General features: G+C 44.5%; 1 protein-coding gene across 3 annotated transcripts in view; it reads right to left on the reverse strand.

Annotated features, from left to right (window-relative positions):
- Positions 1 to 19,049: 19,049 nt before the first annotated feature.
- The window catches only part of PDZD7 (PDZ domain containing 7), a 608,602-nt gene continuing 601,778 nt past the window's right edge, over positions 19,050 to 25,873 (reverse strand). For all 3 annotated transcript variants that reach the window (XM_069239535.1, XM_069239534.1, XM_069239537.1), the window contains one exon: positions 19,050 to 19,730. In XM_069239535.1, the coding sequence (XP_069095636.1) occupies positions 19,581 to 19,730 (150 nt within the window). In that variant the 3' untranslated portion in view covers positions 19,050 to 19,580. The remainder of the gene's footprint in view (positions 19,731 to 25,873) is intronic.

Consider the following 25,873-nt stretch of genomic DNA (forward strand, 5'->3'; position numbering starts at 1 on the left):
TTTTCAAATTACCTGAAGTCTCTTTTGTACTAGATCTGAGCGAAGCTCCATGTTCCTGAAAGAGCCACAGGTGTTTGTTTTAGTGAGCTGATCCCCCCCTCCCTCGTCAAAAAGAGCTGGAGAGGAGGAGTGACCCAAGATGCATAGGTTTCGGGGGAACCATCCAGGATTCACAGAATTATCCCCAGGTTTGCTTGGTGAAAAGACAGGAATTGCCAAGTGCGACTGATCATATTGTGAGATGTGGCGCAAAAAAGTTGAACAGGTGTTACTAATTAAGAGTTTTGAAGGCAGTGCATAAATGAAGTTCAAAGTACTAGTTTATCTTTTTGTCCAGCCTCCAACCTAGAAAACTGAGAAATGCATCACAGTGTACATTTGAAACGCAGACCAAATCAGGGTTCATTTAATATGGCAGTAGAGGCATCTGTATAGTTCCGTTCTGCAGAGTAGTATGGCCTGAATAGTTTGTTGCCTTGTTCAAGTTAAATGTACAAGTTACTTACCTTCAGTAATGAAATATCTGGTAGAGACATATTCTAGATGCAGATTCCTTACCGCCCACCAGACAGTTTTGAATGTGAGGAGCCGCAAGAGACAATTATGCATTGGCTCAAAGGGAGTACACATCAAATAAGTACAAGAGTAATATCCCAATGAGGCATGATAAATGGAGTGGGAGGAAATAAGTGGGTGAGCCCTTTTAAGAACCTGCTCACAATAGGAGATTTAAAGAGAGAGGGCTGATCAGGTAGCCTAAGAAAGGCGGAAATGGCAGACAAATGCCATTTAAGGGTGCCCAAAGCAGAGCCCTGCTGGGCTAAAGAAAGAATGAACAGAAGAACCTCTGACAGATGGACAGAAAGGGGATCAAGAGATTTGTTGGTATACCATGCCACAAATTTATTCCAACGACAGGCGTACACACTTTTAGTCGATGGATGCCTGGCTGCCAAGATAACATTGCAGACTTCGGGTGGAAGGGCAAATGCCGTCAACTGTTCCCACTCAATCTCCACGCATGAAGTCGGAGGTTGGACAGGTTCGGGTGGAGAACCGTCCCCTGCTGCTGTGACAGAAGATCCGCTCGAAGAGGCAGTCAGTGGAGGAGCAATGGACATGCTTAATAGTTCTGGACACCACACTCTTCGAGCCCAGTACGGAGCCACCAAGATACCCGGTCGAACTTGAGTTTCTTGAGAACTTTGGGCAGAAGAGGGATAGGCGGGAAGGCTTAAAGGAGGCCGGCGCTCCACTCGAGACGAAAAGCATCTCCGAGCGAGTGCTGCCTTGGAAACTCAAGCGTGCGAAACAGCTGACATTGCGCGTTCTCTGCAGAGGCGAACAGATCTAACCAAGGCTCTCTCTACTTGAGAAAGAGACCTTGCGCCACCTCCGGATGGAGACGCCATTCCTGATGGACTGTGCGTCAGCGGCTGAGTTAATCTGCTCTGGCATTGAGAGAGCTTGCCAGATGTTGAACCATCAGGGTAGTGCCCTGATGTTCCAGCCATGTCCAAAGGTGTAGTGCCTCCTGACAAAGGGTCCAGGACCCTACCCTGCCTTGTTTGTTGGAGTACCACATGGCAGTAGTGTTGTCCGTGAACACCTGCACCACTTTCCCTTTGAGAGAGTGAAGGAATGCTTTCAACGCAAGCCTGATCACTCGGAGCTCCAGCATATTTATGTGGAGCCTCAACTCCGCCGGAGAACAGAGGCCTCTGATCTCTGCCTCGCCCAGGGGGCCGCCCCAACCCAGAAGTGACCCATCTGTCACTATAGAGAGATCTGGATGGGGAAGGGAGAGGGATCTGCCATTAACCCAATTTGGAGGTCTTTCGCAGTCCCCTCCGTGATCTGGACCATGTCAGCGAGAATTCCCTGATGCTGCACCCACTGGAACTTAGGTCCCACTGCAGAGCCCGCATATGCCATCGGGCATGTGTTACCAGCAGCCTCAGAGTCAGTCTCACCGAAAGCCAAGACCGAGGCTGAAAGATCGGAATCATAGCCTGAATGTCTTGGACTCGCTTGTTGGGAGGATAAGCCTGAAATTGCACTGTATCCAGAACAGCTCCAATGAAAGGGAGTGTCTGAGAGGGAATCAGGTGTGACTTCTGCACGTTTATAGTGAACCCCAGCTCGTGCAGGAGGTTCGCCGTAGTCTGATGATGGGAGACGACTGTCTGGGGTGAAGGCGCTTTCAACAGCCAGTCATCAAGGTAGGGGAAGACTGAGACCCCTAACCTGCGCAGATGAGCTGCAACCACCGTCATCACTTTCGTGAACACCCAGGGGGCACTGGGAAGGCCAAAAGGGAGCACGGTAAACCGAAAGTGCTCTGGACCTACCACGAATCATAGGAAACGTCTATGGGCAGGCAGGATGGGGATGTGGAAATAAGCGTCCTGCAAGTCCACCACAAGTCAGACCATCCAGTCTCCTGGGTCTAAGGCAGACAGAACCTGAGCCAGGGTGAGCATTTTTAACTTCTCTTTCTTGAGGAAGTAGTTCAGGTCCTGAAGGTCTAGGATAGGATGTAAGCCCTTGTACTTCTTTGGTATCAGAAAGTAGCGGGAATAACAACCACAACCTACTTCTGGCACAGGGACCCTTTCTATAGCTCCCTTGGCCAAGAGAGCTGTGACTTCCTGGCGGAGAGGCACCAAATGTTCCACCGAAAGATGATGGAAGGATGGTGGCATGTGTGGTGGTGCAGATTCGAAAGGGAGGGAGTAGCCCTTCCGAATGATCTACAAAACCCACCCATCCGTGGTGATATGTTTCCAGTGGGGCAGGTGATGGTGGATCCTGCCACCAACTGGGTGGGGGTGAGGGGACGGACTAGGAGGGTTTGGAGACTGCAGCGGGGCAGAGGTGGACTGGACAGACCTCTGGTTCCCTGTCCCACGGCCTCGTGGGATTCCACGTCCTTGGCCACACATAGGTTGGCCAGCATGCTTGGCACGGTGGCCGGGTTGAGGACGCGACAGGACGCCCCTTCCGTGTCCACGAAAGGGACGAAAAGCGGACTGTGGTGGGCGAGTGGCAGAGGAAAGACTAGGGGACTGAGCCGTAGCCTGGGAATCCTTGAATCTCTCCAAGGCCGAGTCCACTTTGTCTCCGAAGAGACAGGTGCCATCAAAGGGCATGTGCATGAGTGACTGTTGGACATACCTTGAGAAGCCAGAAGTGCGTAACCAGGTGTGGCACCCTAAGGCCACTGTCGTTGCAATCGATCTGCCCAGAGAGTTGGTCGTATCCAGGCCACAACAGATAGTGAACTTTGCCACGTCTATCCCATCTTTTAATGCTTGGGAGACAATAGCACGGGCCTCCTCCAGTATCTGCAGCAGGACTTGCGCAACCGTATCCCACAGGGAGTGGGTATAACGGCTCAAAAGACATGCAGTGTTCAAAGACCGCAGTGCGAGGCTGGAGGAAGAAAACAACTTCTTGCCAAATTGTTCCAGCCTTTTGGATTCCCTATCCAGGGGTGCGGAAGGGAATGCGCCTGAAGAAGAGGAAGCCTGGATAACAAGACTCTCAGGCGTGGGGTGTTGTTACAGGAATTTTGGGTCGTTCGGTGCAGGCCGATGGCGGCGAGCGATAGTCCTGTTCACAGGAGCCCCTGGGTTGGGTTTGAACCATGTACCCAAAAGGACATCGATGAGGCCTCATTGATTGGTAGAAGGGGTTCTGAAGTAGAAGCCCCAGGCTGAAGCACCTCCGTCAGGAGATTAGACCTGACTTCCACAGTAGGTAGCTCAAGGCCGAAGACCTCAGCTGCCCTACTGACCACTATACTGTAAGTCGCTCCCTCTGCCGTAGCCACGGTAGGAGGAGACAGCATGCCAGTGTCGGGAGAAGTATCCAGACCACTGGCTTCGCCCAAATCCTGTGCCCAGTCCATAGCAGGGTCATCCTGGTATTCATAAGGGTCCATGGACCCCTCCAATTGCTCCCTGTATTCCTCCCCATAGGAAAAAGGGTCCGAATCCGACCTCGGGCGAATAGGGCCACTGAAGCTGATGGCGGCGTCTGCCGACGCCGCTCCGAGTCGTCAGGGATAAGAATTGGGTCGATGTCGATAGTGGGCACTACCGACGTCGAGAGCGTCGATAATCGACGGGAAGGTCTCTAAGGTGCGACAGGGGCGTCTGTGCGGATCCTTGCACGGAACCGGAGGTGACTTCGGTGGCCGGGGCCGAAGCAGCCAGTGTGGAACCCGAAGGCCCCTCAGCCAAACCCCTTGGGCCTGAAGGCGCCATATCTGGGTCGGCCCGCCCCGCCCAAAGATGAGGCGCATGGCCTCGTAAAACTCCTTTAGTTGGGTGGGGGTCGCTCCGGCTCTGGGAAACTCAGGGAAGCGCAGAGTCTACCCAGTCGCAGGCTCCGATGACGGAGGCCTATTGCGTGGACGCTTGTTCCACGTCGCGTCGGCCGAGCGACGGGGTGAAGTCAGAGAGTGATGGGACTTCTTTTTCTTACCTTGACCCGAGGATTTTGAAGACCAGTGGTGATGACTCTGTGACCGATCTCAAGACCATCCTCTCAAGTGAGACCGGGACCTACGCGGAGTTGCGTGCTGGGCCGCCATTAGCTTTAGGGACTTCTCCCTCAAAGCTTTTGGGTGCATGGCCCGACTCTCGGAGCACGAGTTTGGGTCGTGGTCGCGCTCGAGGCACCACAGACAAACCCGATGAGGATCCGTCATCGACATCGTCCAATGGCAGTCCTCACAAGGCTTGAACCCAGTCTTCGGGACATCTCGATGCACCAAAGTCGCACACAAAACTTCGACAAAACGGTTGAATTCAGCCAAAAAATAGCCAATGTAGCTCTCTCTGGATCAGCGCGTGGCGCGGAAAGAAAAGAACTGACGTCACTGCGCGAGGGCGGCGTCTATGTACTACTCCCAATGTCATCACAGCGACCACGACGCCTACGGAGTCGACCGATGTCACCTACTGACGCACAAGGGTATTGCTCGAAGAAGAAAAATCTCCAGATCCAGTCTGACGCCTGGGGGAAAATTCTAAGGTAAGGAATCTGCAACTAGAAGTCTCTATCAGATAAACAAAATAAATAAATATCCAAACAAACGGCGTGGACCGTTGTTTATTTACCATCAATGTGTGTTCCTTTAGTGTCTTTTCCCAACTGGTCAACAGTGAGAGGAGACTAGTGACCTTACATAGGGTTCGGTAGATGGGGTACTTTGTCAAAATAGGGCAGATAACCCATTTGCCATACAACAGTCGATTAGGCTATAATGAATTTATATTTGATGTAGGGAGTATCCGTCACATTTGTAACTGATTAGCTGGTCTAGGTAACGCCCTAAGTCTTTACAACGGTTTTAAATATTGTTATGTTCAGCAAGTGGAGATGCTTATTAAGTAAACATGAAGGGACAGATTTGTAAAGAAAACATGCTATATTTCATATAATCTATAATCTGCTAAACTTTGGCATTAGTTTTCTTTATCCCTGTGCTGGCGCACTTAAATTTCCCTTATGCCAGTGCACACACACTTGCTCTCCCTTAATGCATAGCAGCGCAAAACATGATTTGTGCTGGAAAGCAAATCCCAAAATCAACACTTTGCACCAGTTTGCATCACTTTCATAATGCAGAGTTGATAGAATTAGCATGAAGTTTCTGTTTATCATTTACTTGCGGAAATGGCCATTATTTACGCCTAGTGGGATTACCAAAGAATTAGGTTGACATAGCACAACCCATGACTGAGACTGTGTAACCATCTTCTGTTTTACCTGCAATTCCAGGGATTAGTGTATATATGGGGATGGTCACTTTCTGCCAGTAATCACCATGTAGGACAGTACTAATGTAGCCTTCAGAGGTCAGTAACCATACATAGACATAGAAGAAAACAAAAAGAGTTCACTGCATACAGGTAGCATCTTAGGTGGTAGTTGGCGTGCCCTGTCAATTTTGTGTCAAAATGCCACCAGGAATGTTTAAATGAAAAAAAAAAAAAAAAGGAGCAATTGTCATCTAGTCTACTACTAAGTCATGTATTTGCGTATTGTTTAATCTATCCTTCTTTTGTTGCCTCAATGGTATTTTTGATTAATTTGTTTCCACATTTTTTTTTATTTTTTATTTTTTTAAGTGAGATACCAACAGCACCCTAATAAAAATGGAACATCTGATGTGGACTTCTAGCTGCCGATTCCTCACCTTTTGAATATTCCCAGGGCATCAGTCTGCATTCAGAAACTTTTTTGTAGAACCTCTGCATGCCAGAAGGTGGCAGCATGCAGTACTGCACTCATGCTGTTCTTCTCTGGAAATGATATTAGCAGCCTATGAAAGCGCCACTTCTGGGTACTGTCAGGTTCCTTTTTTACCACACCCCTAGATGCAGATGTGATCCTTCTCTCATCTCTGAGACTGCTTTTTCTCAGTTATGTCTTCAAATTTTTTACAGTGTGCAAAGGATGTCACCCCACCCCACAAAATAGGTGTTCAGCCTTGTAAGGACTGCCACAAACAGATGTCTGTGACAGATACCTACCAGGTTTGCCTGTGGTTTCTGAGGTTGGGCTATGAGTTCAAGACCTTCGGGGACTGTGCGTTGAAGAACTTGAAGGTCATGAGGGAATGCGAGGTGAAACTTTACATTGCCAAGCCCAAGAAAGACAACCTGAGTTTCTAAGGCCTTCAGCCCTGCTGTACCAAATTAAAGAGTTTCACTCAGCCGTGCTCCAGCTTTTCAGTTCTTTACCAACACACTGTCATGTGCCTTTGGCCTCATGAAGCCAAGAGGTCTACCACCTAGAATATTATGGTCTGGTTCACCCTTGGGCCAACTGAAATCTCTGATTTTGCTCTTGACTTCAGTACTGACGCTGTACTTGGTACCCTTACCAATCCAGGCCCAGGCACACTGATGCTGACTTCACCATCAGAAGAGCTGGACTCAGTTGTCCATTCCCATACCGACTCAACACCGTTCCAAATTTGACCGATGCTGCATCCAAATCTGACAGAGGTTACTGGTCTCATCTTACCACCAGGAAGGCAATACCCCTAACATTCTCTTTCTGGCACAGACTCAGACAACGATCCTGATCAGTGTGGTTAGTATGCTCAGCCCTATGCCAATACAGCTGGTATGAGGACTTGCAAGATGCTAGTGGTCTGGACACCTCCCCAGAGTCTGCCTTTTCGCCCCTCCAGGCCCAGCCCCAGCAGAATCTGCCTCTAATGGCACGATCATAAGTAGGGCACCCGAAATCTTCGATATTCACCTACCCAATATAAAGGTCAAAACGAACATCCAGACCGAATTCTTTCAGCCTGGCCAGACTTCTTATGAGGCGCCCCTTCAATATAGCCTTAAACGATACATTTCTAGGGGCCTGGGCTACACCATGTACTGGACCTCCGGTTAACTGCCATATTGCCAGGTACCACTGCCCTGCCCCAGAAGACCTGGACTTTCTCTCTGAGAACCCCTCTCCAGAGAGTCTTGTAGTGCAAACATCCACTAGGTGGACCAACTCTTTCCCCAACACTCCCGCAACAGGAGATCTAAGAGAGTGGAGACTTTGGGGGAAATGCTTGTTCTCCTGCGCTAGTTTGGCTCTGCGGTCATTCAACACCTCATGTTTACTGGGCTATTATAACCATGCCCTTTAGGAACCCATCTACCACCATCTGCCTAACAACTAACATAAGACCATCTCTCCATTTTGTGGCAGCAAGCCCAAGCCCTTTTATTCAAAAGGGATATTAAGAGGGCACCAGTGTCAGAAGTAGGATGTGGTTGATATTCACACTACTTTCTGGTGCCCAAGAAGAGCAGAAGTCTTTAGCCAAATGTGTATCTCCCCTTCTCAATCAGGAAGGAGAAAGTCAAAATGCTCATCTTGGCCCAGGTCTTGTCTGCTCTCGACCTTGGAGATTGGATGGTGGCGTTGAACCTGCAGGCAGGATGTTTATATCCATATTCCCGCCCCACTGGCTCTCCCTGCGGTTAGTGCTGGGAAAGGAGCATATTCAGTTTACTCTGCTCACCAGTGCCCCTGTTGAGACGGGGCCACTCACCTGAAAAGCAGGATGTCTGCAGGGGCGATGGTATGCCTGACCTCCTGGAACACCTCTCGGCACTTAAGGAAAGGGGGAGTGGAAGAGAAAGAGACAAAACACTGCCACGTCTTGCCGGTCCAGCCAGGTACCCCTTATCTTCGGGGGCAGGTCGTTGTTGACAGAGTGATAGTAGAGTTAGTGCACTCAACTTCCTTGAAACTGAATCTCTCTTTCTGATATGGGCACAGGAGCGGTAGAAGAAAACCGGAATGCTCCAGCACTTTTCTTGGATAATAATAACTGTTGGCACAATTACTAACTCTGCATTACAAAAAACCCAAACTGAGTACCATAACAATAAGTACTGCAACACTAGGGCAGGCTTCACAGAGACTCACTGTTGCACACTACAATTAGAACTGTGGTTGCACTTATGTTCAAGAAAGACGAACAAGGGCATTAATTATATCACATATAACTTTCCTGCATGCATAGGGTTAAACTAAAAGGAACAAAAACAATCCAAGAAATACAAATGTCCACTCTGGGCTTAAACAGTTAGGGTGGCACAGTTTGGTTTGGTTTCACTGTGTGTGTGAAAAACCCTTCAAAAGCAAATTCCTCAAATCTGAAACACAAGCATAAATGACACAATTTAAATCCAAAAGTTATGCTATTAGAAAAAGAAAAGTCACGTAAATGCTCTTTTAAAATTGCACTGTCACGTTTTGTAGTACTTGAGCTAAAGCAGATTTCCTGAAGCACATTTAGGCAAGTATCTACAATAATAATGTAGAATGTTCAGAAATGCATTTGTCACTTCAAGAAAAGCACTCTGCCAAAATACGAGGTCTGAAATACACCAGCTGCTGTAGGAAAGCGCGGCGCTCAAAGAACAAACTCCCTGGAGAATACTAGTCACTTAGCTGCAGTCTTTTCCGGAGTGCTGGAGGAATGCCTGGTGTCAGCTGGTACAGGAACGAAGAAAAGAATTGCCTCAAAAGTCCTGAATACGACGATCACACCAGGGGCTGGACCTCCAAATCAGATGCTGAGATCAGGAAGCAAAACAAGGCCAAGCAGGGAGGCATGCTTCACTCTGCTATTATATATATTTATGTCACCACACCCAATTAGAAGCACATGTCTACACCACACCCAATTAGAAGCACATGTCTACACCTGCTCACATTAGCAAACAAGCATTGGTAAAACAAGCATTGATAAAACCAATTGTGTAACACAGCACATTATGTTTACTTAGAAACATGAAGGTTTAACCAAGAACAGAGATATGATTTAACCCTAATCCCTGGGGATGCCTACAGATAATGCAGGAGGCACCCTGGGGATTCCTGACAGCCCGTTGGGTGATTTCAAAAGTGATAGTGGTGGTGCAGCACACCTTTGGAGATCAGTGGAGCCAGTATTCCTGTACCTCGACGACTCGCTGCTAAAGGCAAGCTCGACCCAGCAGTCGTCAACCACCTCCAGACTACAGCAAACCACCTGTCATCTTTGAGGTTCACTATAAAAGTACTGTAGTCACACCTCACTCCTTTTCACACACTCTCCTGCATCAAAGCCATTCTGGATTCGGTTTGGGTTGTGGGCGGGCATCTGGGAGAGGTGGAGATCACAGGAATCTGGTCTCCGAGGGAGTCCTGGCTCTGTATCAATCTTCTGGAGCTGAGGGTGATCCATTTGCTGCTGATAGCCTTCCTGCCAACCATCATGGGTAGGCTGGCATAGGTGCTCCCGAACAACATCACTGCCATATGGTACTGCAACAAAAAGGGCGGGGTGCCAGAAGGCCCCATACCTCTGGAAGTGGCTTGACCACCAAGGAATTTTCCTTGGTAGTGAATCAGCTGGCGCGCTCTTTGAATGCCAGTGCAGATGAACTCAGCCACCGGCGCCTGGCTGATCACAAATGGCGACTACATCTGGAGGTTGACCAATGTCACTTCCACAAATGGCGAGAACCTTGGCTTGATCTATTCGCTTCAGTCGAGAATGTGCAATGTTAACACTTCTGCACATTGGAGTTTCCAAAACGTCTCTAACTCTGCAATGCATTGTGCCTCGTGTGGAACTAGAGACTCCTGGATGCCTTCCCAATGATATGACGCCTGCCCTTAGTTCCCAAGAAGATCAGGGCAGACCGGGTGCAAGTCATTTTAGTGGCTCCAGAACCTGGCAAAGAAAGTATGGTATCTAAAACTCCTGGGCTGAGCATCTGTTCCCCAATCAGGCTGCCCCTTTGGGAGGGGCTGCTGTTGCAGCAGCACGGTCGGTTCCTCTGGAGGAGGGTGAAGTCATCTTGGCAGTCAGGGGTCCCTTGATAAACACTATATAACCCTGCACAGTTAAACATTATCTTCTGTCCTTCTTATGTTTGCATTATCAGCCATTGTTTAAATCACCTGTGATGCATGTTTTGAAAGAGCTGCAACATTTGTTTCCCCTGTCCCCAGTTGTGATGCCCTAATTGGACCTCCCATTGTCCTTGCGTATCTGATGTGCACTCCATTTGAGGCACACTACAGTTGTACTTTGCCACTTCTGACCCTCAAAACTGTGTTCATGGTCACCGTTGGATCTACACGGCATGTGAGGGCTTCAGTTTCAGTGAGTCCATCCACCAAGCACCACCTTTCTCCCTGACCAGTTGGTTCATTGTATTACGGCATCCTTTCTAGTCCTGGTCCCTTGATATACCCCTGTCAAAAAAAATGTTGTCTTAAGATTTTCATTTTTGATTTATGTTTTTGTATCATTAGAGAAGTAATTTAGCTTGGGGTAGACACTGCTAATCCGGGCCAATGATTTTCTGGACTACAGTTTAGAAAATGGCGGATGTGTTGCAGGGATGATGTAATATTTTAGGAACCATGAGACCAATACACTTCATTTTGGAGTTAAAACGTAGGTTTCGGGGGTCAAGTAGTGTTACAGAAACAGAAAATAATTCCTCAGAGCAACCCTTCTGCCATTTTCCAAAATGGTGGCTTTATAGTGATGTATTTTAGCCATCATATTGGTAATTTATTTTAATTTTGTTTTTGTTTCAGAATTTCTGTTGATTCAAATTCATAAGCAGGTGCTAGAAGAGGATATTTGCCTCCTGACAGTGTTGCTAACTATAAAATCATAGGACTCCTTCAACAAAGAAAAATGCCATATGCCATACTAATCTGAAAAAAAAGCTAACATCAACTGCGACTGGACAGAAGAGAGTTTGAGATGCTTCAGAAATATGACAAGACAATGTTCACAAAAGATTGAAACTGATAGATGAAGAGTATCAAATATTTTATCATCGTAACAAGTGCTACAAGTCATATAGTATGGTGAAAAGTCTGTAAAAAATCGCCAAAAAATAGCAGAAACCAAGAATCGGAGGGGCATATTTATACACTGATTGCACCGTATTGGCATAATTTTTTATTTTACGCAAATGCAGCGCAAACTTAACTCCATATTTATATTTTGACGCTAGACCAGTCTAGCATCAAAATATTAGAGTTTGCACCACTTTTTGGATGTGTAAACCCACTTTATGTCAATGAGATGCAAGGTAGGCGTTCCCATCCAAAAAATGACGCTATCCCCATAGCACCATATTTACCCCCTCCCGTGTTAAAAAATTACGCACGTGTGGGAGGCAGGCCCAAATAATGGCAGTAAGCTTGCTTATAGCCATTATTTAGCACCTGAGTCAGACCAGGCGTTAGGGGACTTGTGCCCACCCCAAGCCCCAGGAACACCTCCACCCACATCAGAGGGACACCAGAGGATTGAGGACCCCATCCTAGGTAAGTATAGATAAGTATTATAGTATTTTCTTAAAAGGTGGCATTAAGGGCCCTAACTCGGGTCCCCTTACATGGCACTGGGTGCAATGGCCATGCCAGGGGACACTGCTCCCCTTTGCTGGCTATTGGGGTGGTGGGCATGAGTCCTGTCTTTGCTAAGACAGGAGTCATGTGTTTGGATGGTTGTGCATCTGGACATGACGCAAGGCTGCTTAGCGGCATTTTTTTTGTTGCCTCTAACCAGCCTAGCGTCAGCTTGCGCCATTCTGTAAATACGGTGCCTGGCTGGCGTTGTAAAATGACGCAAGCTAGCACTAAACTTATTGCCGCAAAACTGTGTTAGCGCAGTTTTGCGTCAAAAAGTATAAATCTTGGCCTTAGTCTTCTGAGAAAGTGATGACAAGCAAACCCAATGCCCATCCACTTAGAAGATCGATGGCTGCCCCTCATTCACCTCCAACAACTAATCAGAAAGCAGAGGATCTTAAATGTGTTATCTGTGGTTTAGCCAGAACAAGGGCCAAAGGGATTGAAGAAAGAACAGAGTCTGTGAATCTCAAAGGGCAAACACGTTTTTTATCTGCAGCTAGTTTATTCCAAGATGAAGTTTTCAGTCAAGTAGCTGATCTAAACAGTGAGCTGAATGTATTTGCAGCAGATTTATATGCCCACCTGAACTGCATTCGAAAATATGAATGTACAATGAGCTCCCAGCAGCAACGAAACCACCAGCCTTCAGTTAAGTGTGCACTCTTTGAAAAAGCAAATTAGGGCCCATATTTATACTTTTTTAGCGCTGCATTTGCGTCATTTTTTGGCGCCAAAACGGTGCAAACCTACAAAATACCATTGTATTTTGTAAGTTTGCACCGATTTTGCATCAAACAACGACGCAAATGCGCCGCTAAAAAAGTATAAATATGGGCCTAAGTTTTAAAGACACTCTTGAGTGCTGGCTACAGGTTCACTCTCGGTGAGATCAGAGAAATAATGGTCAACTTTGATGAAACTGTATTGATCCATAATAATGAAATAAAGATTTTCCCAGTGTGAATGTACAATGAGAGAATTAGTTTTTGGTCAGTCTAACGAAAAGAAAGAGCCACTTATGGTGTTCTCAGCTGATATGACTACTGAAGTTCTTGCTGACAAAATAAGATCACAGGATGCAGTAAAATCAGCAGGAACCATTTCAAGAAACATTCTGAAAGATTTATATTTTGGACTTCATGATAAATTTTGTGATGCCCCAGAGTTCAGCGAATCATGTAAGTCAAGAAGTATGCCTGATGTTGTCTTAACATCTTTTTACAACATTGTTTAATATCCGCAAAGTAAAACTGTTACAAACTAAAGTTCTTGAGTTCGGAACAGAATCCAACAACATTGATGATGGCTTTGAAGATATAAGCAAAGAAGTGAAAGACAATCCCATGAACCAAATGGACTATGCTGTGCAAATGTACTGTTTTTTTCTAAATCATAGTTTTTGAATTACATCATGGCAAAAAGAAAACCCTGCTACATGCAGTCTTTGACAAGTGCAAAAGTAGAGAGCTAATCATTTCACTGAATAGGATTAGTGTATCAACAAGCCATAATGACATAGTACAGAGCAGGAACTTGTTAGAGGCTCATGCTGTAAAATCGTGTGAATCCCACAGCACATCACTTCCAAGTCCCTTTACAAAGAAAGGATTTACAATTACTTTATAATTTTGATTTTGAAGACAGCGCTTCTTTGTCTGGGACATCTAGCACATATGATACTGCCATGGTGCGTTTTCAAGACTGTACCAATGAAGTAGCTGCTGGAAAACAAGCTGTGTCAGCTGTAGGCCTAAACAAACAAGACTGCAAACTTATAACCCACCTGCATTGCCAACGTGTGCAAAATCACTACAAGCCATCAACATGTCCCAGTCTACCAGAAAGTTTCAAAGTTGCTGAGGACATGGATCTTCTTCTACCTGATGCTTCAGTCTGCAAAGCTTATTTAACTGAATTTATCATATTGCTTATTTGGTGCAGACTGAAGGATGAAACAAAGTCTGTTCCTCTATGGGCTGGAATTCATGCTCTGATCTCCCAGAATACCGTTCCACTGAAGAAGGTTGGGTTTTTATCAGTAATACCATCTCAAATCATAAACTACGCAACAGTATACACAGCTCTAACAAATCTCCAAAATGTGCATGCTCAGCTTGAAGACCAGCCTATGCTGGCAATTTTCTGCGATGAAGGTGTTTTCCGTATTGCAGCTGACATTTGTATAAGCAATCCAATATAATTTGATGATCTTTATCCAATGATGTGATTCTCCATATGACAAAAATTGTGTTGCGTTTTGCAGGAAGTTATCACAGTGGATGTGGCATAGACAATGCACTTATTGTGGATAAAAATCTTTGGAGGCAAAACTATCCAGTCAGTATTGAGTGGAACTCATTATATTTGCTCGTTATAAGGTATGCTCATCATATCTGAGGCCTTAGAAACAATGCTTTGAAATGCTTTCTTCAACAAGAATGACAAATTTGGTCTTGCATATCTTATCTCAGAAGTGAACAAGGCACAGAGTGCACTTCATTCAAACAACATAACATAAAGCCAGGCAATGTTCAATACAGCCAGTTGAAAATCAGAAAACCACAATAGTAGAGTTTGTCAAATAATGTGATACATGCTGATTGGGAAGGTGATTGTGAAGACTGTGGAGTCACTGATTAATGTGTTTCATGAATTTGATTGCATAAACTAGCTGAAATATGGGTTCGGGTATTTAAAAGAGTGAAGAAGCTAGAGGTGGAAAACCCACACCTCTACAGAAAATTCATCCAAAGATATTTTGTGGTGAAAAGGACATTTCAATGCTGTGACTCCAGATATGAAACTGAAAGAGACAATCCAGAAATCACTGAAAAGCTCCAAGGGATTTGTTGGTCAGACACATAAAAGTTGATATGTTGCTCAATGGCAGCTAGTTGACCATGAAATTATTTCTATTTGCAATGTTTTCAGAGAGATGACAAATTCAAAATTAATGAACCGTCGTGAAATTGTTCCTCACCACGAACTTGTGGGAAAGAGAGGGGAACATTTTAATAAATATGTTTACAGCCTGCTTAATTTCATGAAGCATTAAGAAAACCCCTTTGAAATTACTGAGCCTGTGCGACTACACAACTTTGTGACCAAACAATATGTGGATAACGAGATAAGGATAAGTCTACTAGATGTCCTCGAACATGGATCATAACTATACGCAGAACTGAAGCAGGAAAGATTTGTACTGAAAGAGAAAAAGCTGTTTGACATAATCACTAAACCTCAACCTCCACGCTTTAATTGCCATAGTTTGAGTTTTCAAAAAAGGTTATAAAAAAACGTTTACAACAAAATAAGAACAAGTTTCACAACCACATAGAGAGATGAATGTAGCAAAAGAAAAGGGTGAATTTATCAAGAACATTCTGTCATGTGATCTTTTTCCAGCAAACACATTAATGGAGATTCTGCAACCCAACCAGTGAAGCACAAACTTGTACAAGAGCTTGAAAAAAACCTTTCACCTGAAGAATTTCAATGTGGAAAGGTGTCCTCAGTGAAGACTGCTGTTGTTGTGGACAATTGCGAATTGTCAAGATTGTATCCATTCAAAATTTCGAAGAGGTCGTTCAAACTGTTCTACAGATATCAAAGTCAGTGTGCACCTTGCAAGAACTGCACATTGTCTTTGACAGGTATCTTGAACTATCTGTCAAAGAATGTGGGAGAATCAGAAGAATGTCTACAAGTGGAACAATTGACCTTGCCTGCATCGAAAATTGGACACCTATAAATGTTGGTCTTCAACATTGAACAAGATGAACATAGAGAGGTTAACTCACCAAAACATTGCTTATGCTTCAGTGAACACTGAGGAGCATATTTATAGTCTGTTTGCCACTTTTGTGCATCATTTTCTTTGACGCAAAAATGGCATAAACTTAACTCCATATTTATATTTTGACGCTAGACCTGTCTAGCGTCAAAATATTGGAGTTAAATTTTTTGGATGCGTGAACCCACCTTGCGTCAATGAGATGCAAAGTAGGGGTTCCTGTCCAAAAAATAACTCTAAGCCTGTAGCGCCATATTTATCCCCCTGGGCAAAAATGGCACACGGGTGGGAGTTGGGCCTAAATAATTGCGCTAAGCCTGCTTAGCGCCATTATTTAATGCCTGAGTCAGACCATGCGTTAGGGGACCTGTGGACCCAGATCCATGGCGAAACACTATAGAATAGGCCCATAGGTGCCCACCGCAAGCCCCAGGAACATCCCCACTCACACCAGAGGACGGAGGCCCCCATCCCAGGTAAGTATGGTACGTATATATTTTTTTAAGTGCCATTGGGGGCCCTTGCATGGCACACCCTGCATGGCACTGGGTCCAATTGCCATGTCCAGGGAACACTGGTCCCCTGGGTATCACCATTGGGGTGGTGGGCATGACTCCTGTCTTTGCTAACACAGGAGTCATTTTTGGGTGCTATTGCTTCCAGAAATGATGCTAGGCTGGTTAACGCCATATTTATTGGAGTTCACCAGCCTCTCGTCATTTCTGGTGCCCTAACGCCATTTCCCCCTACCGCCACCCTCATCTGGTTAGCATCTTTTCTTTTGACGCTAGCAGGTCCTTACCGCTGGCTTTCACCATTCCTGAGCGCAAGCCGGGCGGCATATTTGTGGAATGGTGCAAGCTAGCAGTAAACCTTTTGATGCAAAACTGCATTTGCACAGTTTTGCGTCAAAAAGTATAAATATGGGCCCGAATTTCCAATGTTTGCAAGTAGGATGATGGTCAATGAGGAGTTGGTGCCTGCAGATATATATACAAAAGGTTCTGCCCATATTGTTCAAAAACGTAACAGCAAATTGGAGGAAGCCAACCTTCGTATTGTGCCACATGTTGAGTGGGCTGTTCAAAATGGTTCCAATCGAGTCTTTGTACTGTCAAATGACACAGATGTTGTTATTGTGCTACTAAGGTTTGTTGCAATGTCCATAAGTCAAGGATTGTCAGAGTTATGGATACGTTAAAAGAACAGACAAGAAAAAGACACTTAATCATGCTTCATATTGTGCACAAGAAACCTGACCTAGAGATGCCCAGTGTTTTCTTTATAAGACACATATTCTTATGGGTGATTGCACTATGAGCACAATTGAAACTAAGCTTGGAGCTTTAACTGCTGCACCTGTGAAGTTTGTAAAACTATTTGCTGAGACAGAAGATGAATGACTTTAAGGATGTAGAAAAATACCTTGTGCATGTGTGGAAAACGAGTTCTGTCACATATTTGATGATCTTTGGCACAGTGAGTTCAAGAGATAGGCTCTGCTAAGTGACCTTCCACTGACGTCATATTCTGTGCATGTACACATAGAAAGAGCATTCTGCTTGATCAGATGTGTAAATGTTTTGAATCATGTATATGTAGAGAAAGATGTGTGAATTTGGTTGGGAAGATATTGATGGGGTGCTAAAACCTACAAAATTTCTAAACCCTCTACCCACAGAACTTGCATGTATTTGCAAAACATGTGCTACAAAAAGATGTCCCTGTCAATATGCTGTTCTGAAATATTCAACATTCTGCAAATGTACCACAAGCAATTGGCGAAACAAATAAAGTGAACTATGAAAATGTGTCTAAAACAGGCGTACTAAACATTATCTTTTTCCATATTTGGATCATAAATATTGTTTGGTGTATACATAAAAGGAGAAAAAAACATTATTTGTTTCATTTCTATTCATGTCTCTTCTTCCACTATTACAGCTGCCATTTTGGAAAACGGTGGAAGGGTTGCTCTGAGTAGTGTTTTTCTGTCTCTATAAGACTACTGGACCACCAAAACCTATGTTTTCACACCAAAATGAAGTATATAGGTCTGCTGGTTTCCAAAATATTACATCATCAGTGCAACACAGCCGCCATTTTTAAAAATGACGTCCAGAAAAATTTGGCCCAGATCAGCAATGTCTACCCAAGCTAAACTACTTCTCTTAAGATTCAAAAGCACAAATCAAAAATGAAAATCTCTGGCCAACAATTTTTGTACGGAGGTATATCAGGGGGCTGGGATTATTCACTTGAAAGTTGTGACACCATTCCACGTCAGACAATCCATCGCTCTGCTGGTGTTCTATGATCCACGCTACCCCTCTGAGGAAGAGGAGAGGTGCCACTGCTTGGACCCTAAGAGAGTGCTTAGCTTCTAAATGGATCTCACCAAAGACCACAGGGTGGACGATCAGTTCTTTGTGGGGTTCGCTGGAGCGAAAAAAGAAAAAAGAGGCTGTGAAAAAGTGTACCATCTCTTGCTAGATTGTGCACTGCATTAAAATCTTTTCCACACTGGTGAAGAAGCAGCCCTTGGAAGGACTGCATGCCCCTTTCACTAGGGCCAAAATTGCTACCACTGAATTAACATGCAGCATCTCTTTCCTAAACATCTGCCAGGCAGCTATATGGGTATCCCTCCATGTTTTCAAGAAGCACTAGTGTCTGGACAGCCAAGACTGCCACTTTACATGCTTAGGCCTACAGCCTTTCTGGTTTGAGTTCATCCACAGGTAAGATACCTATTCAAAATGAGAGCAATCTGTGAAGTCTCTATAGGAGGAACAAGTTAGTTACCTTTAGTAGCACTCTGTCTGTTAGAGACTTTATCTAACTGTTGATTTCTCACTTATCCTCCCATCCTCCCCGTTCTGTAATTAGACTCTATCTGTTAATAAGGTCCCACACCTTGGAATGTGCACACTGATATACCATTTCGTGTTTGGGGCTCCATGTCTATAGCAAGCATAGTCTCGAAAGCAACAGACATCAGTGCACAGGAGTTGCACCTTGGTAAGACCCGCATGCCAACTCTAGAGTAGAATGGCATCTGTGCTGAGCTGCAAAGTGCCTCCTTCCGGTGCACAGAAGTACTACGAAAATGTTTCCAGGTCCAGTCTGACACCTAGAGAATATTCAAAAGGTGAGGAATCTGTGTTCTACCAGAAAGAGCATTACCGAAGGTAAGTATCTTGTTCAACGTGTTCACTCTAGCATGGCCAGGTTTGGTTTTGGTACGTATGAAATTAACACCAAATGTTGTTACTGACACTTTAATTATTAAAATCCAATATAGTAAACATTTTTGCTTCATGTACATTGAGATTGTCTCTGACAAGACCGGAAATAGTTCAACATATAGAATCTAGATTAATAAAAACATGTACGTTGTAGGCTCATATTTAGAAAAATATTCTTTAAAAAAACATGATTTGTTTCACAAGGCCTTGAGAATTAGGATGATATTTTTCTTTTTATAAAAAGGTACAGATTTATTTGGTCGAGCTTCCTCATTGTCCACGACCACAGCTTGGAAGAAATGTAGTAACATACATTGCTTGTGCTAGAAGCATGATTAGAGAACATGAGTGCTTCTCACTGCAGGAAGAAAACGGGAGTTTGTCTCCAAAGGTTCTGGACGGGGATATCAGCAGGAAACCAATGCCACGCTCTGCTTTCGATGCAGTGGAATTTCCCTTTCTTAGAGCAACCCAGAGTCGTTTCTACACCCTCTGATAAAGTGTATAAATTGTGTGAGTCAGGAGATCAAACCGTTCACCAAATTCAAAATGGTGTCCTTGAGGTTTCACTCTTTTCCTGACTTTGGAACCTTTACCACAAACTCCATAGGCTCCTTCGATTTGTTGCCATAGGCTTGGCGTATCATGTCCACCGCCTGCTGATGTGTGACATTTTGAAGAGTTTCTCCGTCCACAGAGATCAGCTCCTGGCCAGCCTATCGAGCAAAGAATGAGAAAGATATACCTCAGATTATTGTGCTGCCCTTTAATTGTTTATCCTTAGCTGCTTATTTACGTTTTGTTAAGACTTTGTTTAAAATACCTATTTTACACCAATTCCATATAGGCTAGACAAAAATGTAAAATACAACTGGTCGGCAAAGAAAGATAGTAGCTTCCAAACACAGTTGAAAATGCATGGGTTTTGTACACAATAGTGGAATAGTTCTTTCTCCTACAGCATGCTAAACGATATGCAGCTTTTTAAAAATATTTCTCTATTGGTATTTCAATTTGCAATCAACAAATCAACTGTTATCATCATCAAGGAGTGGTACATAATGAGTCCGTCTTGCATCTTAAATATTACTGTGCATTAATTCACTGTTAATATTCTGGTATCCCTACCCTCCATCATATGACAGAGCCTGTATTCAGTTTACTGTGACAATATATATTCTCACCCCAAACAATTGTGTCACCTCGGATATCTAGGGCCGTATTTATACTTTCTGGCGCACAACTGCGCCAACGCAGTTGTGCGTCAAAAAATGTAACGCCGGATAACGCCATTCCAAAGCGCCATGCGGGCGCCTTATTTATGGAATGACGTTAGCCGGCGGAGCTGCCTGGTGTGCGTAAAAAAAAATGACTTACACCAGGCAGCGCCGGCGTAGGGGAAAATGGAGCTTGGGCGTCAAAAAATGGGGCAAGTCAGGCTGAGGCAACATTTTTGCCTCAACCCGATTTGCGCCATTTTTTTTTACTCCCAACCCCCATTTAAATGACTCCTGTCTTAGCACAGACAGGAGTCATGCCCCCTTGCCCAATGTCCATGCCCAGGGGACTTATGTCCCCTGGGCATGGTCATTGGGCATAGTGGCATGTAGGGGGGCACAAATCAGGCCCCCCTATGCCACCCAAAATAAAAATAAAAATACTTACCTTAAGTTCCCTGGGATGGGTCCCTCCATCCTTGGGCGTCGTCCTGGGGTGGGCAAGGGTGGCAGGGGGTGTCCCTGGGGGCATGGGAGGGCACCTCTGGGCTCCTTCCGAGCCCACAGGTCCCTTAACGCCTGCCCTGACCAGGCGTTAAAAAATTACGCTAAAGCGGCTGGACGTCATTTTTTTTGACCCGCCCACTCCCGGGCGTCATTTTTGCCCGGGAGTGTAAATACGGCGCACATGCCTCGGAGTCATTTTTTAGAAGGGAATGCCTACCTTGCATATCATTAACGCAAGGAAGGTGTCCACGCAAAAAAATGACGCAAACTCCAAGATCCAATTGCCTGTTTGATTACAGTTTATAAGATTTTATCAGTCCACATCTCAGGCCTTCCATCTTCTCATGGTCTCAGTTTATTACTCTGGCCACACTGGGGAGCATCGCTACTCGCCCGTCGCATTCATCTCCCTACCCTCTTGATCTAGTGCCTCCTCCGGAGCACTTCCAGGATGGTCTAGCGTAGATCAGCCAGAAACCTGTTGTCTCTATGGGTTTTCTGCATATGTACCTCCTCCGCTCCAGTCCACTTAATTAAATCTCTGCGTCAGTCCTCTTGTCTTGTGGGTCTAGGGTTGGCCCAGCTAATTGCTACACGTCTCTTGGCAACTATTAGCCGTAGCATCGTAAAGTGGCGGCTAAATGTTTTCTTTGGGTTTTCCGGGAGGAGGCCCAGGATACATTGTTTAATTGTACACAACATATCCCATCATCTCCCATATGCAGTCACAGATCCCAGCCCAGTATATTGAGACAATAGCGCAATCACTTGCCATAATGCTTGAGATGGGTATCATCCACTTAGAGATTAATAACATAGATAAAACACTGCTATTAGGTTTTCTCTTCATCTATCTGATAACTACCTGAATTTATATTTTCAGATGAGAACCAGTCTAATTAAGGATGAAAACTGCAACTCACTCTGATGCTGTTCCAAGCTGAACACATTTGCTCTTGTATATGTGGAGGATGCAGAAAAAGAGGAGAACCCAATATTTCTACAATTTTACACTGCTTGCTTATTTGTGTGTTATAGGGTGTAGGCAAACCTGATTTTTACACAATAGTTTTACGCAATTGCCTTAAGGAAATAAGGAGCCATACATTGAGTGTTCAAATGATAAACACACATAGTGAGTTAAAAAACTTGTGAGGCTTGTTTATGATTATCAATCTAAGATATACAACTACATCAGCTGCTGCAAAGAGGGAGAGATTAAAAATTAACCTTGAGGAGGGGAAATCTCAATGACCTGATTGTGGAGCTAAAAAACCTGGATTTTCCTACAGAAATATGAATCACATTATAAGAAAATGCCTCATTTTGTGTGGTCATTCTCATTTTTTTTCTGGGACTGATGCTGCTGTTGTTTTGAGTCTTTACCCTGGGGCATTGCTAGCTAGGCCCCAGTGCATGTGCTCTGACCACCTAAAACGTTGAAATTGGCTACATTCCTGATTGCCATATTTAACTTACCTAGAATTTCCTTGTATATGGTACCAAGGTGTACCCAGGTACTGTAAGTTAAATGTCACCAGTGGACTGTAGCCCGTATTGTGCCACCACTAAAGTGACCATGCAAAGCATATCGCTACACCTGCCAAGACAGCCTGGGTTGGCTGCCAATTTGACTTAAGAAAATAAACCTTTTGCCAGGCCTAAACCTTACTTTTTAATACTTACAAGGCACCCCATGGGGTAGGCTTTGTGTGCACATAGGGCAGGGTGTGTGGTATCTAGAAATTAGGACATTGTACTTATGTTTTTTATGTCCTGGAAGTGGAAAGTCTCCAAAGTCGTTTTCCACTGTGGTAAGGCTGTCTCTCCCGTAGGAAAACACTTGGTTACAATATAACCTCTTATAATGCTTACCGTAGTTTGGTAATAGCTGGAAAAATGGTCAAGAACTCATTTTAATGGTGATTTAAAACTCAACTTGAGGTTTTCGATTACGATTTAGAAAATTACACTTTTAAAAAGTTGTCATTTTCATGCTATAGCCAAATGTGCCTTTATGCCAGTGTTTACTGTCACCTGACTGTTGGTAGATCCTACATGTGAAATGTGTGTTGCTCCCAGACATTGGATAAAAGGCTTTGATGGGGGGGGGGATGTTTTTCTCCATGGCAGGATGGTCATATGGGCTGAACCGAATTAATTTCAATAGATGCCTACCTTGCCACAGCCAGATGTGGCTCATGCCTAATCATTCCCCTTCTATTGTCCTGCTAGTCAGTCTGGCACCAATCCTAGTGGGAAAGAGGCTGCCCCTGAACTGGTTCTGAGTGACCTCTGAGTATTGGCTTTAGATAGAAAGGGGCTGGGTGGGATAGTTTACAGTAAAAGACACAGAAAATGCTGCATAGGTAGGTAGGCTCAGCCTTGGAAGTTTTACACTGTTGTATAGGTAGTGGTGAGGAGTTTCTCCCACCCACAATCTAGCCCTGGGTGTAAATATGGCACCCCTACTATCCTTTTCAGAACACCTCTGGACCTCTGGAAGATTGAAGAAAGACTGCACCTGTTGTTGTGACGTGTGAGGAAAACCCCAAGGGCTGAACCTGCTCCCACCTGTACGCAGGACTGAGAAGTGGACAACAAGGGTCAGTTGACTGAGTTTCTGTTAAGCTACAGGGACACAAAGTGGTGTCTCTAACTTCATGGGGCCCTGGGTAACTGTCAGTGCAATCCTACTGCATAGCCCTAAAAGCTGGGACCTTGGAAACCTTTTCAAGGATTTTCACCAAGAGAACCAACAGAAGACAGGGACCAACTAGCTAAGTCAATCTGACGAAGATGAGTTGCCACCAGGACAAGGTTTCAGGTTGCTCCTGCTAGGAAGTTCATTGCAGGAGCAAATATGTCCTAGAGGGACTTCTCAGAGAAGGAATCCAGCATTGTGAGGCCATGTTTGCCTAGAGCTTGCAGTCTTACCCCACTGGAGGGGATCCAAGCTCCAAAAACATAACTAAGTTCAAAGGTAGGAATCTTCCTTTGGCTCAGGTGCCAAAAGTATTCGGCCAGCGAGGGTGCAAATTTAGAATTTCTACCACTCTGAAATTTCCTGCAAAAAGTCAAAGGCTTCACCAGGTCCATGTGCAAGGGCTATCTGGCCTGACGGACCTGTGCCACATGCTGGTGTCTGGCCCCTCTGAGAATTGTTGACTTCCATTTTAGAGACTATTTCAAACGGTAAAACGTCCAACTGGGACGAACCTGGTCTCTGTATCTGACCCTTGTCCCATTACAGTCGGCCTTAAACCTTACCAATGTTCCAATCTAGCATGACCAATTGCCCCAGTCAGCACTTTGCACTTTTCCACGCAAATTTTAGCAACAATTTTCAAAATTCATATCTCCAGTTCCTCTTATTGGATTTTTGATATTTTTGTTCATTAGAATATTCTCTATTTTTATAAACCGAAGTGGAATATTTATTGTGAATTGTTTTGCACTTCTAAATGCTTTACACATTTTCCTAAATTAAGCCTGTTTGCACTGTGCCATAGCTATCGGGTTTGAGCTTAGGTTTGAATCACTGAAATCTTTACTGCACCTAACAAAGACATTGCCATTATTACTTGTGGTGGACTATCATCCACCTCAACTAATAATCCTCTTTCTCACACAGATCATAGATTATAGTAACAAAGTTTCAATTAGTTGTGTTAGTTTGGTTACTCAGGATGCTGGGATGTAAAATGAGCCTCTGTTATAAACCCTCCTAGATTATGTATACTGTGCTGTTCATCATCAAACGCGGCCCCTTGCGGGAGCCCCACTTGCTTAGCTTTTTGCCCTGAGTGATATGTAGGTGAACAAAGAGAAGGTCCAGAGTCTCTTCCACGTCCCCCCCACCCCAATGGCTGATGGTGAGAGGACCTGATTCAAATTCACTTCCCTTTTTCAGGGACTGCACATCTCAGGGGTTCTCTTTTGGCTAAAGAGCATGGTAATCGGGGCAAAACGATGCGGCTACTTCTAGCACATTCTTCCACTTGCACTCCACACCCTCCCGTCGCAGGCATGCGATAGAAGCTGCCATTACTTCGTGACTAGTGATTGGGCTTTTTCTCTAGCCTGCTTTTTAAATATAGGACTAAAGAGTCTGTACTCAGAATTAGAATTTCATCTAATCTTAAAATGTTTCCTGACCCAAGAATAATTATTTTCACCTAAGGTAATTTTGATTCAAAGGGTCTAAGGTATTTCTCCCATCCCAATATTCATCTGAGGTTAACAATGGAAATGAAAAGGAAACTAATATCAGTAAGATTCTGTGAATCACAAATATTGTGAATTCATCTCCTAATGAAGTTCTGTTGCGCCTGGCGACTCCAGGCGGACTCGCCACAATGTTCAGTGGACGCTTTAGACAAAGTACATGAAAAGCACTGGTGTATTTTGATGACTTTGATTATTGCTTCATCGTTCTAGACACGGACATTTCCAAGTTCATGATTAAACGTCCTATTTTCATTCTAGTAGTTTTAGAAGACTTTTTGCACCTTTATAGTACTTTGATATTGGTGGTCACAACCATCATATCATCAGCTTATTTGTTCAAAAGCCTTTTAAAGAGGGTGCACTTTACCTTAAAAAAATGAGTGATGGAATACTAGGGATTTTATTTTTTGCCACAATATCTTTTAAAATCATGAACCTATTTGTTACAGCAACGTTAATGATAGGTTATAAAACGTGTTACCGCCACTATTCTTCATTGCTCCATTGCTTTGTAGCTAATCTTGTGATCTATCTATCTATCTATCTACATATACATATATGGCTTTGTGTCATGTCAGAGGTCAGCACTCAAACTCTTGTAAACACAGGAGCCAGATTTCAAAAGTGTCATATAACCTACGATAATCATGTGTTCGATGGCATCTGTCGCTGTAGATACGCATGTTTTGCATAGCTCGCCATCTGGTGTTGGGCCGGAGTGTTACAAGTTGTTTTTCTTCGAAGAAGACTTTCGAGTCACGGGACCGAGTGACTCCTCCTTTTGTCTCCATTGCGCAAGGGCGTCGACTCCATCTTCGATTGTTTTTTTTCCGCCATCGGGTTCGGACGTGTTCCTGTCGCTCCGAGTTTCGGAACGGAAAGATAGCTAATTTCGGAAGATTTTC

Source organism: Pleurodeles waltl, chromosome 6, assembly GCF_031143425.1.
Source record: "Pleurodeles waltl isolate 20211129_DDA chromosome 6, aPleWal1.hap1.20221129, whole genome shotgun sequence".
NCBI classification, from domain to species: domain Eukaryota; kingdom Metazoa; phylum Chordata; class Amphibia; order Caudata; family Salamandridae; genus Pleurodeles; species Pleurodeles waltl.